The sequence below is a fragment of the Drosophila erecta genome, unplaced genomic scaffold, assembly GCF_003286155.1.
Source record: "Drosophila erecta strain 14021-0224.00,06,07 unplaced genomic scaffold, DereRS2 tig00000021-arrow-pilon, whole genome shotgun sequence".
NCBI lineage: Eukaryota > Metazoa > Arthropoda > Insecta > Diptera > Drosophilidae > Drosophila > Drosophila erecta.
This window is the reverse complement of record NW_020825198.1, coordinates 3774216-3793385: the sequence shown is the minus strand read 5'-3', so window position 1 is coordinate 3793385 and position 19170 is coordinate 3774216. Positions and strand designations below refer to the sequence as shown.

At 44.1% G+C, this 19170-nt stretch overlaps 3 protein-coding genes across 9 annotated transcripts in view; 1 reads left to right on the top strand and 2 right to left on the bottom strand.

Moving 5' to 3' along the window:
- Positions 1-19170, top strand: part of LOC6544122 (peptidoglycan-recognition protein SD) — a 111115-nt gene that overhangs the window by 6869 nt on the left and 85076 nt on the right. The window lies entirely within an intron of this gene.
- Positions 2083-19170, bottom strand: part of LOC6544119 (ankyrin-2) — a 55204-nt gene continuing 38116 nt past the window's right edge. For 2 of the 7 annotated variants that reach the window (XM_026978002.1, XM_026978003.1), the window contains exons 16-20: positions 10101-10166; positions 9317-9736; positions 8822-9145; positions 3212-8360; positions 2083-3038 (exon numbers count right to left, since the gene is read on the bottom strand). In XM_026978002.1, coding sequence (XP_026833803.1) covers positions 3352-8360; positions 8822-9145; positions 9317-9736; positions 10101-10166 — 5819 coding nt within the window. In that variant the 3' untranslated portion in view covers positions 2083-3038; positions 3212-3351. Of the gene's footprint in view, positions 3039-3211; positions 8361-8821; positions 9146-9316; positions 9737-10100; positions 10167-12750; positions 12828-13014; positions 18393-19170 lie in introns of those variants that run through there. The other 5 variants (XM_026978005.1, XM_026978006.1, XM_026977999.1 and 2 more) reach the window with 4 other exon arrangements.
- On the bottom strand, positions 10170-12768 carry LOC26525961. The gene has a single exon (XM_015158715.2). It carries the CDS (start codon positions 12747-12749, stop codon positions 10665-10667), a length of 2085 nt encoding a protein of 694 aa, XP_015014201.1. The 5' UTR covers positions 12750-12768; the 3' UTR covers positions 10170-10664.

Here is a 19170-nt window from a genome sequence, read left to right as displayed (position 1 = left end):
ATGTTATGATGTTGTAGAAACTCAAAAAAAATAAGAAATGCCCCAAGGCTGAAGTTCTAAACTCCATAACTCAACTTATCTTTATCGGATTTTGAAGTGGCATACCTCTAAATGTTTCTGGCGCAATTCTCTAAAAATCTGCATTCAAATTTAGAAAAATATTTTTTTTTTAATTTTTTGTCATTTTTCTGATGTTATGATGTTGTAGAAACTCAAAAAAAATAAGAAATGCCCCAAGGCTGAAGTTCTAAACTCCATAACTCAACTTATCTTTATCGGATTTTGAAGTGGCATACCTCTAAATGTTTCTGGCGCAATTCTCTAAAAATCTGCATTCAAATTTAGAAAAGTATTTTTTTTTAAATTTTTTGTAATTTTTCTGATGTGATGATGTTGTAGAAATTCAAGATAATTAAGAAATGTCCCAATGCTGAAGTTCTAAACTCCATAACTCAACTTATCTTAATCGGATTTTGAAGTGGCAGACCTCTAAATGTTTCTGGCGCAATTCTCTAAAAATCTGCATTCAAATTTAGAAAAATATTTTTTTTTAATTTTTTGTCATTTTTCTGATGTTATGATGTTGTAGAAGCTCAACAAAATTAGGAAATGTCCCAAGACTGAAGTTCTAAACTCCATAACTCAACTTATTTTAATCAGATTTTGAAGTGGCATACCTCTAAATGTTTCTGGCGCCATTCTCTAAAAATCTGCATTCAAATTTAGAAATATATTTTTTTTTTCATTTTTTGTCATTTTTCTGATGTTATGATGTTGTAGAAGCTCAACAAAATTAGGAAATGTCCCAAGACTGAAGTTCTAAACTCCATAACTCAACTTATCTTAATCGGATTTTGAAGTGGCATACCTCTAAATATTTCTGTCGCAATTCTCTGAAAAACTGCATTCAAATTTAGAAATATATATTTTTTTCATTTTTTTGTAATTTTTCTGATGTTATGATGTTGTAGAAACTCAAAAAAAATAAGAAATGCCCCAAGGCTGAAGTTCTAAACTCTATAACTCAACTAATCTTTATCGGATTTTGAAGTGGCATACCTCTAAATGTTTCTGGCGCAATTCTCTAAAAATCTGCATTCAAATTTAGAAAAGTATTTTTTTTTTAATTTTTTGTAATTTTTCTGATGTGATGATGTTGTAGAAATTCAAGATAATTAAGAAATGTCCCAATGCTGAAGTTCTAAACTCCATAACTCAACTTATCTTAATCGGATTTTGAAGTGGCATACCTCTAAATGTTTCTGGCGCAATTCTCTAAAAATCTGCATTCAAATTTAGAAAAATATTTTTTTTTTAATTTTTTGTAATTTTTCTGATGTGATGATGTTGTAGAAATTAAAAAAAAATTAAGAAATGTCCCAAGGCTAAAGTTCCAAACTCCATAACTCAACTTATTTTAATCGGATTTTGAAGTGGCATACCTCTAAATGTTTCTGGCGCCATTCTCTAAAAATCTGCATTCAAATTTAGAAATATATATTTTTTTCACTTTTTGTCATTTTTCTGATGTTATGATGTTGTAGAAGCTCAACAAAATTAGGAAATGTCCCAAGACTGAAGTTCTAAACTCCATAACTCAACTTATCTTAATCGGATTTTGAAGTGGCATACCTCTAAATGTTTCTGGCGCAATTCTCTGAAAATCTGCATTCAAATTTAGAAATTTATTTTTATAAATTTTTTTTTGTAATTTTATAAATATATTTATATAATATATATATATGTGTATATATATATGTTTTTTATATATATTTCTATAACCACGGATAATATTATTTCATGTGCAATTTTTTCTTTTATCATGTTATATTTTTTTATTTACTTTTCTTTTATATCAAATTATCAAATCTTGCACTTAACCCTATTTAGAGGTTTAAAATGGTTCCGCTGAAGGTTTAACTAATAGATACAAAAAGTATCTTTAACAGAGTTCAAAGAAATCGTATACCCTTTTCCTGTATACTTACAGGATATAATTCTCCCATATAATTTTTGTTAGTGTAATTTCCGGATAAAGTCCATATCCAAAGTCCTTATCCATAAATTCGAACTCCAATCAAAATTTGTATTAAGCATTTTATTTGGTTATTCATACGCGTGTGGGTTTACAATACAATAATGTTTTTTTTTTCATTCAATATTTCTTGTATGTTTTTAACACAAATATTATTTTATTCATATTCCATTACAGTGGTGATGCTAAAACGTTTAAATCCTTTCAATAAGTAGGTTCTTTGACAAATACTCGTTCACGCAAGATGTGCATTACGAAAATTAGCGATACACTTAATGGCTGTTTTTTTGGTATTTCTATGTGAATTAATTTCATATGTTGTTTGTATATGCTTTAAATTTGATCTATGCACTGCTTTTCAGATTGTATATTTATGTATATTTCACTGTTAAAATATGCAAGCGAAAAAAGTTTGCTTGGTTCTTGTAAAAAAATGAGACTTTAAAAGCATTTCATTTGCCACGCTTCAACTATTTCATTGCGTCCCCTTTTTCACATGCGTTTGTATAATTGCTTAAATTAAACTACAATAATAAGCGATTCATTTAATAATAAGTATCCTTCGTACATGTACATATATAATAACTACATCAAATTAAAAGCAAAAGTGTATTCCATTACAACGCCTAGCACAAAGATTTTCGGTTTCTGCCGTAACTTTATTTAATTTTTAAACATTAAAGCCAATAAGAAAATGCGTTGAACGGCTAATGCTTGCCATATTCATATTCGTATTCATGTTTGCGATTTTATAGTTTTTATAAATATATAAAATATATATATTTGCCTTTAAAAACTCGTGTATGCACTTCAATATCATTAAAAATGTGTGTGTGTGTGTGGGGGGTATGTCTGTGTGTGTGTAGATGGAAAATGTCAAATTTGCTAATTAATAAATCCCTCTCGCTGTTCGATTTGAAATCGGTGATGTTCAGAGCCGGTAAAGATGCGTTCCTCGTCCAGAGACTCCTTCATTAGTGCTGCGTCTAGAAGGGCGCCTTGTCTGTAAAAATAGAACGAGAAGAATCTTATTTAATAACTATTTTGCACTAAGTAGAGCGGCGAGTATTACTTTTCTCTGTCAAAGTTGAGCTCTGCTTCTAAATCGAAGACCAAGTAAAGACACAAAACAAAAGTAAAACGATAAGCCGCGCAGCCTTGCCGTGTGATGCTTACCTAGCCAAATATTCTAAGTCACCGTTCAAGCCCCATTTTCATATGGGATTACGTGTGACATCTCATATATATCTCATATCTTCTCCCTCTCGCTCTTTCTCTCTGTCCCTAAGAGTCTGTCTCCTAATCCCATCCAGCGTTTAGTGGCCTTGGTGTGGCTGCTTGGCGAGATCGCGTCCTTCATCCTCGACCACCGTGGACTCATCGTGGGACCAAAAACTGGCCGACATTTGTGACGACGACATGCCACCCACACCAGGGAACGAATCCTCCATGAGAGTGCTGGAGGCACAGCTGGTAACGCTCCCGGACATCTGGGAATTACCAGCGCTAGTCTGGTAGGTGGCCGTTGTGCCAGCCGAACTGGTTGTTTGCTCCACGCACATGTTTAAGGAATCCACCGATACGTCCTTCGACATTCCGGACTCATCCATGGGAAGTTCCTGGATGCCACCACCCACATTTGTTGTAGTGGTTATCACCCTGGTCACCGTGTGCTCGTGCCCATCGGCATCCGTGCTGGTGGTTGTCGTGGTCGTGGTGGTGGTCAGGCCATCACCCAGTGTCACTCCACCGCCGCCGCTTACGAACTTGGTCATAAGATCCAGCTGCTCATCGCCGAAGGATTCTATGCTCTCCTGTCGCGAGTGTCGCTTGTCGATCTCCAAGGAGTCAATGTCCGATCTCGTGGTGGCATCCTTGGAGATGTCAAAGCTCTCAATGCTGCTGGTCATCATGTCGTGGCTCTTGCTGATCTCCATGCTATCGATGCTATCCTTTTCGGAGTCCTGGCTGTCAATCTTGGACTTGGTATCCAACTCAGTGGTGCTCATGTCGGTGACTTTCCCTTGAACGGATCCTTCCTCCCGCTCCAGCTTCTGCTTTAGCAGCGCTTCGATGCTCTCTACTTGACTGGAGGGCACCACTTCGGTGCGGGTTACGGTGCGCGTCACCTTGGTCACGACAACATTACCCGCGGCTCCTTTATCGCTGCCATTCGATTTATTGGACTCATCAGAGCGCGAAAGTAATGCCGCTTCCTCCCTGGCCTTGATCTCAATCAGGTGGGCTTCAATGCAGGCATTCTCGAGACCCTCGAAGTCCTTGAGACTTGAGACCGATACATCGTCACCGGGGGCAGTTCCACTGCCACTGTGACGAACCACATATCGGCGGGTGAAGCTTCCATTGCTCGAATCCGTGGAGCCTTGGTGTGTGCGATTCCGGTTCTCCAGCGAAATGGCTTGCTCCAGAGACTCAAACTCCTGTAGACTACTCATTGAGACATCGTCGTGCTCGCCACGGGAATGATAGCGCCGTGCTGCCACATCGTATTCGGGGGTGCTCGAGAAGGAGTCTTTGAAACTGCTGATGCGGCTACTGCCCACCTCAAACTCTCCGTCTTCCTCTTTAATGTCCTCCAGCACGGCTCCGGCTAAATCGTATGGATACCGCAGCTGGTTGTCGGTCAACTGCATCTCAACCCAGCGCTTGTTGGCAGCTGCGGTTTCACTGGAATCGCTCTCCTCCTGCTGCTCGCTACTACTGCTGGCTCCAGTGGGAGGACTTTCCTCGAACTCAAAATTCAGATCGTCCTTGTAGAGCTGGGATCCCAGCTTTGGATCCGCAGGCGCTGACTTGATGATGATCTTCTCAACATCCTCGTCGTGCTTTTGCTCGTACTTAATTGGTTTAATCTTAATGCTCTGACCGCCGAGATCTACTTCGTTGGCCTCCTTGGCCACCTCCTCAATGATGACGAATTCATCTGAGATATCGGGTTGTTCGACCATTTCAAAGGAGTCTGGTGAATCGGGAGCCTTGCGATCATCGTATTCAGCTCCCACTTCAGCGCGCTTCAGTTCCTCGAGCTTCTGACGGTATTGTTCCTGCACTCGTCGTTGAAAGTCCTGCTCCTTCTCCTCGGCCTTGGCCTTTTGGTATACCGAGGTGTCGCTTGCCTTGTGCAATTCCTCCTCGGTGCGCACTTTGTAGAGCATCTTCTCGGGGAACTCGTCGGTCTCCTCCTCCAGGATGGGTGATTTGATGTCTTCCGTGACCATAATGTCGGGTATGTTTGAATAGTCCTGCATATTTTGAGATGGGCGGCGCTCCTCGATCATCGCAGCCTCTGCCTCTAACTCCTCTGTGACACTGTCCTCCACGATGACCTCGGCTACCAACTGGGATGGTGTAAATGGACGCTTTTCCAGCTCGCCACTGTGATCCATTTCGGCTGCCGCCTGCTTCTTCTTTTTGCTCTTTCGTTCTTTGGGGGAACGGAACTGGCGGGCATATTCCGATTCGTAGGGATCCGTGTCAGATTCGCTTTCTGATTCCTTGCCCTCGCCCAGTAATGCAACCTCCTTGTCCAAGTTTTTCAAGGCATCTCCCGAGATGCTCTCATTACGTTTGTGACCGCGCCGTTTTGATTCCCCGCCTGGAGGAGTACTGGCATTAGAATCCTGCGGTGAATGCTCTTTGCTCTCCATTTCCAGCATAAATGTGGCGTCTTCGGGCACTGAGGCAGATGGAATAGACTCATCATGGCCGTACTGGAAACCCTCGATACCGGTCAACGAAGAAGATCCGGCAGATCCAATAATATCATCAAAGTTCTCTACAACAGTATCGATGTTGGATGTGCTTGACATGCTCACGGATAGAATGCTGCCTTCGTCTAGGCTGGAGGCCAGCTTAGACTCGTCAATGGACCGACGTGGATCTGTGTGATACAAGAGGATGTCCTCGCTTTTTTCACTCTCCCGCGGACTATCCACCTTGCTATCCTCCAAGGGATAGGCCAGGCCCCAGGTGCGCTCCGCCTCCTTGGGCTTAGGATATTCCTCGATTTGCGCAACCTGAACGGGCAAAGGCTCCTCGTCCAGAGTTTTTGGCTTGAAAATCATTTCCTGGGAGCGCTTCATGAGGCTCTGCTGTTCGCTGGTCGGATAGGCAGTTCCTGGCAGTTCTACACTCTCATCACTGTCCTCGTCATCGGCGCGAAGATCGCGCAGACGCGACATCTCTTCGGCCTCAAAGGCATCGACTTCAGCAGAGGAGGCCACCAATGTCTCCGACAGCTCGGACACATCAATGCTGGCCAAATTGGCCGAAGTCTCCGACTGTGAATCTAAGCTACTGCTTCCGAGGGTGCTGACTGCACTAATATATTCGGTTCCCTCTGTGCGACCAGTGGTGGTGAATTCCCGCGCTGTTTGGTACTCACTGGAGGTTCCAGTGCCAGTGGTGGTTAAAAGGTTATCCAAGTCTGAGGACAAAGGTCGACTTTGAGTCTTGTCGAAGCTTCTGTGGAAGCTCTCGCTTGAGCTGGAGGTGTCTACATCGGGAATGGACCAGCGGTTCATGGAGTCCGGCGATGTCTCGGTTTTAAGTCGATGAACCACAGCGTCAATTGGCTTCATGGATTGATCAGACGAAAGCTCTTCAAAGGTGCTAGTTGTAATTGATTTTTCGGTTGCAGCCTCATCAGCAATGACACTGGCGACGGCCAATTTCTCTGAATAGTAATCTTCCATGGAGCTGAAATCCTCGGCGGTTTCAGTTGAAATAAAGCCCAATGAGGCTTGTTCCTCCTTTGCCATGTGTTCTTCCATGGAGCTCAACTCCTCGGCTGTGCCGGTGGAAATGAAACCTAGCGAGCCGTGGTCATCACGTCTTTCCCCTCTGCCAAAGACATCTTGGGCATAATGGGCCATTGCCGCTTGCTTATTAAGGGTCTCCTTGATTGTGGTGTCGAACAGACCTTCCGGAGGCTGAGTACTATCCAAAGTGGAGGTATGCATGCTTGTTTCGGGTATGCCAATGAATGATGAGATATCCTCGCTTTCACCCGCAAAAGAGAATGCCTGAGGCATGTGACTCGATTCCAGTTCTGAAGAGGTCTCCTGGATCAAGTCTTCCTGCTGGTTATTAGTCTTATGATCACTGCTGGAGTGATCCCCAGTGTTCTGTCCTTCGTCAAGAACTTCCTCTACGAGAAACTTATCAAGCGTACTTCTCATGCTGGTTTCCTGGGGTTGTTGGGGCGAGTGGACCACTTTTTGTTTGCCCGCAGTTGGGATTTCTTTTTCCGATGTTTCCCACTCACTTTTCTCCAAGGGCAATTCAAATCTATCAGTGGAGGCTGCCTTCTCAGAGATTGTATTTACAATTTCCGGAATTTCCTTGCTGGACTCATCGGGATCTTCGCTGCTCGAAGGAGCGATTTCAATGATGGCTCGACCGCTGGACCCGGTGGATGTGGTCAAGCTCTCCTCGGTCGTTACCTTGGACAGCTTTTGCTCTGCACTCTTGTCCTTATCAGCATTCTCGAATTCGAGTATGTCATTCCGGGTTTCCGAGCCTTGTCTGGTTATCTTGCTGTCCAATGCAGCAGGATCTTCGGGCTTCATGGTAATAAACTCCTTGAAAACATCGCTGGCTTCGTCAGAATCAACGGATACCTCCTTCATTAGGGAAATATCTTTAGCATCAATGCCAATTTCGCCCTGAGCTTCCTCTTCTTGCGGTGTAACGCTTGCAGATCTTGTCGATGTCTTGATGATCACATTACGACTGGACTCCCCAATATAAAAGCTAGTGGTCTTTTCGGCACCCTCTGATTTTTCAGTGTCGGCATCATCCACGGATATCTCACTCGTTGGCTCGAAGCTTTCGGTGTGATCCTCCGAAGCTGTGGTGGTGTTGGTGATTATGTCCCGCAGCTGGGATCGAATGGAGAGCTCTGTGGAGGGCTCGTCCGTCTTGGAGATGTCCTCTGTAAGCTCAAAGCTCCTCAGACTAATGCTATCAGACTGTTCAGCTAGGGCAGCCAGGTTTTCGAAAGGTTCCGTGTGCTTAATAGGAGCACGGGGCTTTGGAACCGGTGCGGCGGCATCAAAACTAATATCAATCGGTATTTCGGGCTTCGGCACTGGGCCAGGGATGGTAGTGCTATCAGTGCCTTCGGAGACGGGGGAATTTGCTTTAAGTACTCTTGGTTTTGGTGTGGGTGTATCGTGGCTGGTGGTAGTGAATGCATTGGTTACTACCGTCGGCTCAGTTTCGGTTTTGGTTTCCGATTCTTTCGACGGTGGTACGGGAGTGGTATCGGTTTCACTTGAGTTTGGTAAATCGCCGCCTGTTTCTACAAAACAATAGGTGTGAAAACGAAAGCAATTTTAAAAGTGTTGTGAAAGTCGAGAACAAAAGATGAGGAAGAGTAAATACGAGTACGGGATAGAAACAGGAAATAGAGTAGGTGAGATAAGGGTATATGCATTCAAGTATATGGTTAGCATAGGAAACATAAGTATATAGAGATAGATAGGTAGTATAGGTTAGTATAGGAGAGCATGCATATTTCATATGATATGAGTACAAAATGAATTTAAAAATTTAAATGCAATTAGAGCTCAACTTGAACAGTCAAAAGGTAATTATTGGCCGCGATTATGTTTCTGCCATTTCACTAGGACAATACAAATCAAAAGGAATACAGCATATACATCTATAGTGAGTCTTTTTGCTCTGTCAACGGCATTAAATGAGGCAAATAAAATGGAAATCATAGCTTATCACTAAGCGCTTCGCTTTTGCTTTGGGTACCTGCGATGAGATCTTGTATATCGTTATCGGGAGTTATTTGGTTTTGTGCCATATCGGCCATGGTGTTGGTCGTGGGGGAAACGCTTTCATCCCAGCTAAGTTTGGAAAAGTCGCCCTGCAGGGCGCTGATCTCGTCCTCGGGCACCGACATCTCAAACGCCTCATCGAACTTGGCGCTTACATCGTCCATGTCCGTGGATAGTTTCTCGATCTTTCGATCGATGCGCCTGGCTCTCGTTTCACTCTCGTCCTCAGCCTGATTTCGACTACTCTCTACTGGAAATGATATGGGTACGGATACGGATTCGAGAACTGGAACCGGATCTATATGGTACAGGTCACATGGGAGGCGGAATGGGAGCAAAAAGCAAACAATTCAGGAGAGTGGTTATAGCAAACGGACTAAACAACACTATGCATACTAATTCGCCTCAAGCTACTATCCTAAACTCTAGGCTAGCGTTGGGACTACCTCAGATCTATATGGTATGTTACCTTTTGCCGCCGATGTACTTGGGACAGCAGACTGGGACTGCTGCTGTTGGAACTGAGTGGTAATTGTCGTTGTCATGGTGGTGGTCGTGTTCTGGGCATGCAAGGGTAAATGTATGTGCTCGTCGGTGAAGCTCATGTTGTCGTCAAACGACTTGCCCGACATGGACTCAATGGTGGGCGATTTGATAACATCGACGCCGCCGATATCGTCGCATGTGATGGCATAATTCTCACTTTCTGAGTTGTAGTCCAGCTTAGCGATCTCGTGGCCATTGGCCTGATGGCCGTGACTCTCAATGATCTCGACACTTTCTTCGAGCACGCGATCCACCAGAATATTGGCTTCCTCGCGAATGCGTGCAACAAGATCTCCGCCATCGCCATCACTATCATCATCACCACCACCAACTTTAACATCACCTGGAAGACAATTGCACAGTTGAATGGTAGGTAGAAATTGGACAGATTGAAATAGAAAGTGAGAGCGCGTAAGAAAGTAAGGTCAAGCTGGGAAATCATGTAGAGCATGAGAAGCGAGCAGTATGTGCAAGATTATGTGTGATAGCTGATGGCGGTGAGGTTGATTGGTGATGTGAGCGAGATCTGTGGCACTGAGTCGAAAGTTTATATCAAACATAATTCCGTTGAAATTATTTTGTCAATGAGCTTTAATTGCATTTAGGAAACAAATACGAACAACTGATCAATTTGGCATACCAATTAAGCATTATGTATTACAATATTTATGACAAACAAATGTTAAATTTCTGCGACCAAAACTTACCAATTTCATGTGAGATCATTGCGGTATCCAGAGTGGATAGGTCTACTTTTTTTTCCTGAAGGGTTTCTGCAATAAACAAAACCAATGTTAGACGAGCCCAAGTTGTTTGAGGAACAAACACAAAAGTGACCTAGAACTACATTATTATATTAATCTACAAACGAAATGATAATGAATGATTTACAGACAATCGAAACAAGAACAAACGAAACGAATTTTAAGTATCACTTTTGTTAGCATCAAGTACAATTGGGAATTACAATAGATTGTGAGTGTTAGTACAACGACGCATAGGTGATGTTTAGAAATTTGTTAGTATGGCACGGGTACAGAGATTAGTCGTATGGGAGCGATGCGAGTAGATTTAAGGCTTTTTGCTGCATTTATTGTGGTAAGAACTTTAACGAAAATGGTTGGTAATTGTTGGCTTTACTTACAAAATGCTTGAGAGTGTGTGTGTTGGGTTTTCGTATCTATGAACACTTATTAACTATTGTTGAGATTTATTTTGGCAACAGCTTGGGACTGATTCGAGTCGGATTGGCTGCGGACACGGGAAGCACGCTAGTTGCCTCCCCTGGCGGCTGACTCGTCAGACTCAACATACTCAACGTCGGTATGGGCATCTCGGATCACGCCTTTAGCATGTAGCTTCTCGGCCTCGCTGTTGAAACTGCGACCACTCTTCTCGTGCACCACCGTATAGCTCTCGTTCAACATATCATTCAGCTCCTTACTATTGCTGTTGGCCACCGGAATGGCCGGTGGTTCCAGAGCATCCTCCGCATCCGAAGGCAACTGAACGTCCTCGACATCGGTATTCTCCTGATTTAGCATATCATCTTTAAGCAGACGGAAGTGCAGCGGTTGTGGCTTTGTCTTGCCGCTAGTTTTATCACCTGTCGATAGCAGTGGCACGTCGGAGACGTCAGAGATGTCGGAGACATCATCGGTGGATACATCATCAGATTCTGAGGATTTGTCCGCATTTGATCCCTTTGCCTGTTGCTTAAGCTGCTCCACGCGCTTCACTCCCAAGGGTAAGCCGCACTCACTTAGGTCCATATCCTCGACATCTGTGACTCCATCCTCTTTGCCCTTCACGGCGTCAAGTAGTTTGTTCTTGCCCTTGCTAAGAGTACGGGTCTTCAACTTTTTGCGGCGATTTATTCCGGCCACGAAGATTTCCTCAACATCTGTTACGGATTCGGCATTGGTCTGCACCTCCAGGCGCTTGTTTTGCTGCTGCTTCAATAGTTCATTGGATACAATTACTTCGTTTTCAATTAGACTCGGTCCTCCCATTGCTGCATCCTCAGCCACAGAATGTTGAAGGCTCCACTCATCGGCACACGAATAGTCCTCGGAATCAGTGTGGATCATGTCCTTTAGGTGGTTGTAAATGCCAAACTCGTAGTTCCTGTCCATGGGCATGACATTGGTAATTGTGTCCCCGTACTTGTCCTCCTTCAGTTCTACTACTTCACGATGGGGCAGTGGTAAGACCTCGGGGCAGATTGAATGAATTTCCGGTTCAGCACTGGTGGACAGCGAACTGTCTTCACAGAACATGTCCTCGACATCAGTTAGGCAGGTCCCATCATCGCCAGACGCAAGGATTATGGCACGTGGTATGGGTTGTTCGTCCTCCTCCTCGTTGTCAAAGCTATCTTCGGCGGCAGAGTCGTCAATACCCTCAACGTCAGTTAAAACCTCTTCGTGTTTTGAAGCCAGCTGTAGGAAATTTTTCTGTCCAGGCGTGGGTATACTGCATTTCGAGTTTCGACGTGGCTGTCCACTGGCACTAACGAAGGCCACATCAATTGCCGGAAAACTAGCCTCACTTGCACTCTGGCTCAGTGCAGCTGCTCCCTCAGACTCGGACTCTGATTCCGAGCAGGCAATGTTGCAAACCTCTTCGTGACCACTATCGGATACCTCCAAAACTTCATCCTCGGACATGCCACGCACCCCAATGCCAGTGCAATCGGACATGGCTGAGGCCAAATCGCTTATATCGCTAATCACAGAAACATCTTCATACTGATCGGAGTCGTCTTGGTTCTTCTCGCCATCTGCTATATTCACTCGCCCCTGATCTCCCATTGCTTGATCGAGATCAACGCACACCGATTTCTCGCAACCATATCCAACTTCGGAATCGGTGTCATAGTCTTCGCAGTCAGTCAGATAGTCTGCCATACCATTCAGGTTTTGTGCTTGCACGAAATCTCCGGCTTTTATCTCACAGCTCTCCTTGGCATCATTATCGACGGCTTCTTGGTTCTGGAGTCCCTGTTGGAGAAACTCCCTCAGTGACAGCTTTAGTTCTGGGTACGCTGTGCTCTTCTCATCATCTTCCGATTCTGTGTCGTAGTCCTCCACATCAGTCACATCGTTGTCTCCCGCATTCGCCTTATGATGAGCTTTGGGCTTCAGGGAGGAGTTACAAGAATTTCGACGGGAGCTTGGTTTTAGCACCTCCACCTGACTGTCAAAATCTTCGACGTCGGTCACGCCCCCGCCGCCATGGCGCCCATAGTCCATGTCATTGCTATCTGTGTCGTGGGATGACGATGAGGAGGATAAGTCGGAATGGGTGGATCGCTTGTCGGCAGTTACGGATATAGTTGGGAGTTTCTTGGACATTATGTTAGGCTTTATTTGGTGGGTCTGTGCTATTGTGTATTATGGCTTGAGTTTGACGGCTTTAGTTATTTATGTTTGCTATTTGTGGAGAATAAGTTAAAAATGGGTTAAGTAAAAGCATTTCATACATAGGCATATCAATAAGAAAAGTTGCATTTTTAAACTAAGCCCTAGATATGATGGGTATCGTAGCTAAGCGTATCTTAAGTATCATTGTGATCTCGACCTAACAAGTATCTTGAATATACGTAAGTACCATAGTTACCTTTGGAAGTGCTGCCCTTCTCCAGCCCTACCTCCGCCTCCAGTTGACTCTCTGCAAAAGCCACTGGCATCGACAAAGAAGGCTCAAGGGCAGCAGCAATAGCACCGCTACTGTGGTGGTGGTGTTGCTGATGATGATGGTGGTGCTGTTGCTGGCGGCGCAGGGTCTCCTCAATAAGGGCCAGGGGGCTGCGGGTGGGCTTGGGCGAACCGGGGCTGGCGGCCAGCAGGCGATCAGGATCACCGGAGCCTAGCATGGGTAAGGCAACAGAATCCGAGAGGCTGGAGTCGGTGGTGTCGATGAAACTGACATCGAACTCGTTAATGCACCGCTGATCGCTGCTTGTCGTGGAGGGCGGGCGCACGGACATGATCGTGTGGTGTTCTACATCAAATTCTGGCTGTCGATAGACCACCTCGAGCGGCTTGTCGGGGCCGAAGGTTTTAGTGAACACCTCGCTGGTTAGCACCTTGCGACTGTTGCTGCCGCTACCGGAGGATGATGAGGTAGAACTTTTTGTACTATCGCTTGATTTAATGGAACGTATGGTTATCACCTCACAGTCGTCATCAACGAGCACGGTGCTAACAGCGCTGGTGGTTGCTGTTGGTTCCCGATGCACCCGTACGGTCGATGTCGAAACAACCGCTCCACTTGCTCGCCGGATGTTGGTCAAGTCCTTGTCCGTTTTGCGGCTGGCCGTGCTAACGGATCGCACACTTCGTCGCGTACTATTTGATGAACCACTGGTACTGGTGGTGCCGCTTCCCGAGTTCGAACTCGACTCGTTCATCGTGTCCTTCATCTTCTTCTGCAGCTTTGGCTCCATGGAGCTCTGCACGGTTCTGGTCGATGTAGCTGTGGTGTTCATGGTGCCACTGGATTCACTTACTTTGCTTACCGTTCGCTTTACTGGTTTCTTATTGTCTACCTGAGGTCTCTTGACGGTGTCAGCACTCTTGCTTAGCTTTGATGCAGTCCTTGCACTGGAAGACACGCTAATCGGAACTTTGGTGCGCTGTATAGTGGCTGTGGTCTTCTTCAGAAGCTTGTTGTCGGTTTCTATGGAAGTTTTGTAGACAAGTTTTATGGCTGAATTAGCTGATTGTGTCTTCATGCTTTTGGTTGCTTGGCTCTTGGAGCCTATCACGTTTGCTAGTTTATTTTCCTTGGATGTTTGTCGTTTGTATAGGCGGTCGGTGCTTTTTATTAGGGATTCCTTGCTATCGCTCTGTGAGCCTCTCTTAATCTGGGAACGGGTCTGCGCTGGTTTCTTCTCAGCAATCGAGTTTTTTTGTTTCGTTATTTGGGTTGTGGACTTTGTCAAGGCACTTGTAACAGTTTGTGTTTTTCGAGTACTTTTAGTTAGGGCCGGAGCTGGCGATTTGGGTGGTGCCGGCGACTTTGGTGGTGCCGAGGAGACACTCTGGCCAATGTCGCCATCGCCACTCAAACCGTACCTCATGCTATGGGCCAGGGTGGGTTGCATGTATCTGTGGGTGGCAGACGGTGTCGGAGTTTTCCGCTTTTCAACGTGCTCTTGGCTGCCGGTTCGCTCAGTCTTTTTGGAACTCTTTTCCGTAAGCTCTTTGGTAGATCGAGTGACAGTTGTTTTAGTTTGGTTTACGACTTTCCTGTCTGTCTTTGTGGTTTTTAGCTGTGGACTAAACGATCGAGGCGAGGTATTGTAGGGTATTCGTGTGACATCAGTCTTAACCCTAGGTCTTGGAGTGGTAGAACGACTGCCTTCACCTTGCGGTTGGCTTTCGTAGAAAATGGAACTCGAAGCAGGACTTGATGATCTCTCGAAGTGTATTTCACTTATCACGCGACTAGTAGCGGAAGCTGAACTGGTGGTTGTCGAAGTAGAGCTTGTGACTGAACGTCGTGACTCGGTCTTATTTGATAGTTTTGATTTGTCCATAGTTATTACTTTTCTAGTCGGAGTTTGTTTGACAGTAGTCGTCTTTGCTGGAGAAACTGATTTGGGGCTAGACTTTTCCCTATCCGCGAGTGTTCTTTTGCTAATAGTTGACTTATTCGTCGGTTTTGCAGAAGCCTCCTCTAATATTTTCCCCGTCTTTGACTTAATTATTTTTTTCGATTGTGATCTAACTGGTGCCTTTTTAACTGGAGCTATTAATTTCTGTTCATCGACCAAATTTACAAAGTAAGCAACCGGACGAACTTCAGTTTCTTTTGGCTGGGGGCAACAGATTTTATCTTCTGTAGAAATATCAGGAATGAATTTGGCATTCTTAAGAGTATCTTCAACTATTTGTTCAACTGAACGACCTTCATCTACACCCTGATCCTTAATATTTCTCGTTTTCTGAACACTTTTCAGTGTTTCGTCAACAATTTTTTGTACCTCAGCATTACCAGCCCTGATGGTATCCTCTACAATCTGTTGAACAGACCTATTTTCTTCAGAATCAGAAACCAAATCAACACCTGCATGATCTAAATAGGTTTCCTGCGCCTGACATTTCTGTGCAATGGCACTAATTCCATGTGACTTTTCCTCCGAATGACTTAACAAAAAAGTCATCTGACCAACAGCCTCGGCTATTGGCTTAAATGTCTGGATATCTACTGTTGTTTCACTGGTGCTCGCAGATTTTGAGTTGGTTTGTAATGGGGTTAAAACTTCTTCTGACATAATAGGTGTAACTTCCTTTGGACATATGTCAGAGATACTAGTTAATGTGGTTAGCGATGATGTTAATTCACAAACAAGATTGTCTTGAGGCTTGCGAATTTTAATATCGTCAGCGTCCGAATATTTTACTGGACTGAGCTCAACAGTCTCAATGACTGACTTGGAACTGTCGTCTGGCTTAGCTAGGACCTTATCGTCTTTCTTCTCAGGCGACTTTGTTTTTTCTGCAGTATGAAGAAGAGACTTATCCCCACTACCTGTTACAGAAGTTACCAATGAAGTTGGGTGGCTAACAGGTTTGTCTTGGGGCTTGATAATGTCCATTTCGTCATCAGAGTCGTCGTCCGAATATTCTTTAGGACTGGGCTTAACAGTCTCAATGACTGACTTGGAACTGTCGTCTGGCTTAGCTAGGACCTTTTCGTCTTTCTTCTCAGGCGACTTTGGTTTTTCTTCAGGATAAAGAGGAGCCTTATCCCCACTACCTAATACAGAAGTCACCAAAGAAGTTGGTTGGCTAACAGGTTTGTCTTGTGGCTTGGGAATGTCCATTTCGTCATCAGAGTCTTCGTCCGAATATTCTTTGGGACTAGGCTGAACAGTCTCAATGACTGACTTGGAACTGTCGTCTGGTTTAGCTAGGACCTTTTCGTCTTTCTGCTCAGGCGACTTTGGTTTTTCTTCATGATGAATGGGAGACTTATCCCCACTACCTGTTACAGCAGTTACCAAAGATATTGGGTAGCTATCAGGCTTATCGTGAGGCTTGATAATTCCAAACTCTTCATCACTTTCATCGTCCGAATACTCTTTTAAAATAGGCTTCACTGACTCTCTTGGTGACTTTGGTTTTTCTAATACAGAAGTCACCAAAGAAGTTGGTTGGCTAATAGGCTGGTCTTGAGGCTTGGGAATATGTATTTCGTCATCAGAGTCTTCGTCCGAATATTCTTTGGGACTGGGCTGAACGGTCTCAATGACTGACTTGGAACTATCGTCTGGTTTAGCTAGGACCTTTTCGTCTTTCTGCTCAGGCGAGATTGGTTTTTCTTCATGATGAATGGGAGACTTATCCCCACTACCTGTTACAGCAGTTACCAAAGATATTGGGTAGCTATCAGGCTTATCGTGAGGCTTGGTAATTCCAAACTCTTCATCACTTTCATCGTCCGAATACTCTTTTAAAATAGGCTTCACTGACTCTCTTGGTGACTTTGTTTTGTCACCTAATGAGGTTGGGATCTTATCGTCTTTCAAGTTTGAAAGCGAATCAATCGGTATAACTATCTTGGTATCTTCTGTTGTTATACTTGTACTTGTGAACATTATATTTTTTTGAATTGTTGTTGAACTTTCTTCTGCCTTGAAGGAAATAACTTCTTTGGGCTTAGCGTCATGGATACTAGTGAAGGGTGTCCCTAATGGAGTTGGTTGACTAAAAGGCTTGTCTTGGGGCTTAGGAATCTCAATTTTGGAATCACCTTCATTGGCCGAATATTCTTTGGGACTGGGCTTAACAGTCTCAATGACTGACTTGGAACTATCGTCTGGCTTAGCTAGGAGCTTTTCGTCTTTCTTCTCAGGCGACTTTTGTTTTTCTTCATGATGAATGGGTGACTTATCCCCACTACCTAATACAGAAGTCACCAAAGAAGTTGGTTGGCTAACAGGTTTGTCTTGGGGCTTGGGAATATCTATTTCGTCATCAGAGTCGTGGTCGGAATATTCTTTGGGACTAGGCTGAACAGTCTCAATGACAGACTTATAACTGTCTTCTGGTTTAGCCAGGACCTTATCGTCTTTCCTCTCAGGCGACTTTGTTTTTTCTTCAGGATAAAGAGGAGCCTTATCCCCACTACCTAATACAGAAGTCACCAAAGAAGTTGGTTGGCTAATAGGCTTGTCTTGTGGGTTGGGAATATTTATTTCGTCATCAGAGTCTTCGTCCAAATATTCTTTGGGACTGGGCTTAACAGTCTCAATGACTGACTTGGAACTATCGTCTGGTTTAGCTAGGACCTTTTCGTCTTTCTTCTCAGGCGACTTTGGTTTTTCCTCAGATTGAAGTGGAGATTTCACTTCAGCACCTGTAACACCAGTTACGAAAGAAGTTGGGTGGCTAATAGGTTTGTCCTGAGGCTTGGGAATATCTATTTCGTCATCAGAGTCGTCGTCTGAACTAGGCTGAACAGTCTCAATGACTGACTTGGAACTGTCTTCTGGTTTAGCTAGGACCTTATCGTCTTTCTTCTCAGGCGACTTCGTTTTTTCTTCATGATGAATGGGAGACTTATCCCCACTACCTGTTACAGAAGTCACCAAAGAAGTTGGTTGGCTAACAGGTTTGTCTTGGGGCTTGGGAATATCTATTTCGTCATCAGAGTCGTCGTCCGAATATTCTTTGGGACTAGGCTGAACAGTCTCAATGACAGACTTTGAACTATCGTCTGGTTTAGCTAGGACCTTTTCGTCTTTCTTCTCAGGCGACTTTGGTTTTTCCTCATATTGAAGTGGAGATTTCACTTCAGCACCTGTAACACCAGTTACGAAAGAAGTTGGGTGGCTAATAGGTTTGTCCTGAGGCTTGGGAATATCTATTTCGTCATCAGAGTCGTCGTCCGAATATTCTTTGGGACTAGGCTGAACAGTCTCAATGACTGACTTGGAACTATCGTCTGGTTTAGCTAGGACCTTTTCGTCTTTCTTCTCAGGCGACTTTGTTTTTTCTTCGGGATAAAGAGGAGCCTTATCCCCACTACCTGTTACAGCAGTTACCAAAGATATTGGGTAGCTATCAGGCTTATCGTGAGGCTTGGTAATTCCAAACTCTTCATCACTTTCATCGTCCGAATACTCTTTTAAAATAGGCTTCACTGACTCTCTTGGTGACTTTGTTTTGTCACCTAATGACTTTGGTTTTTCCTCAGATTGAAGTGGAGATTTAACTCCAGCACCAGTAACATCAGTTACGAAAGAAGTTGGATGGCTATTAGGTTTGTCCTGAGGCTTGGGAATATCTATTTCGTCATCAGAGTCGTCGTCCGAATATTCTTTGGGACTAGGCTGAACAGTCTCAATGACTGACTTGGAACTATCGTCTGGTTTAGCTAGGACCTTTTCGTCTTTCTTCTCAGGCGACTTTGTTTTTTCTTCAGGATAAAGAGGAGCCTTATCCCCACTACCTGTTACAGCAGTTACCAAAGATATTGGGTAGCTATCAGGCTTATCGTGAGGCTTGGTAATTCCAAACTCTTCATCACTTTCATCGTCCGAATACTCTTTTAAAATAGGCTTCACTGACTCTCTTGGTGACTTTGTTTTGTCACCTAATGAGGTTGGGCTCTTATCGTCTTTCAAGTTTGAAAGCGAATCAATCGGTATAACTATCTTGGTATCTTCTGTTGTTATACTTGTACTTGTGAACATTATATTTTTTTGAATTGTTGAACTTTCTTCTGCCTTGAAGGAAATAACTTCTTTGGGCTTAGCGTCAT

Excerpts from the sequence above, each read along its gene's own strand:
- LOC26525961 (XM_015158715.2), bottom strand. The coding sequence starts at position 12,749 with ATGTCCAAGAAACTCCCAACTATATCCGTAACTGCCGACAAGCGATCC.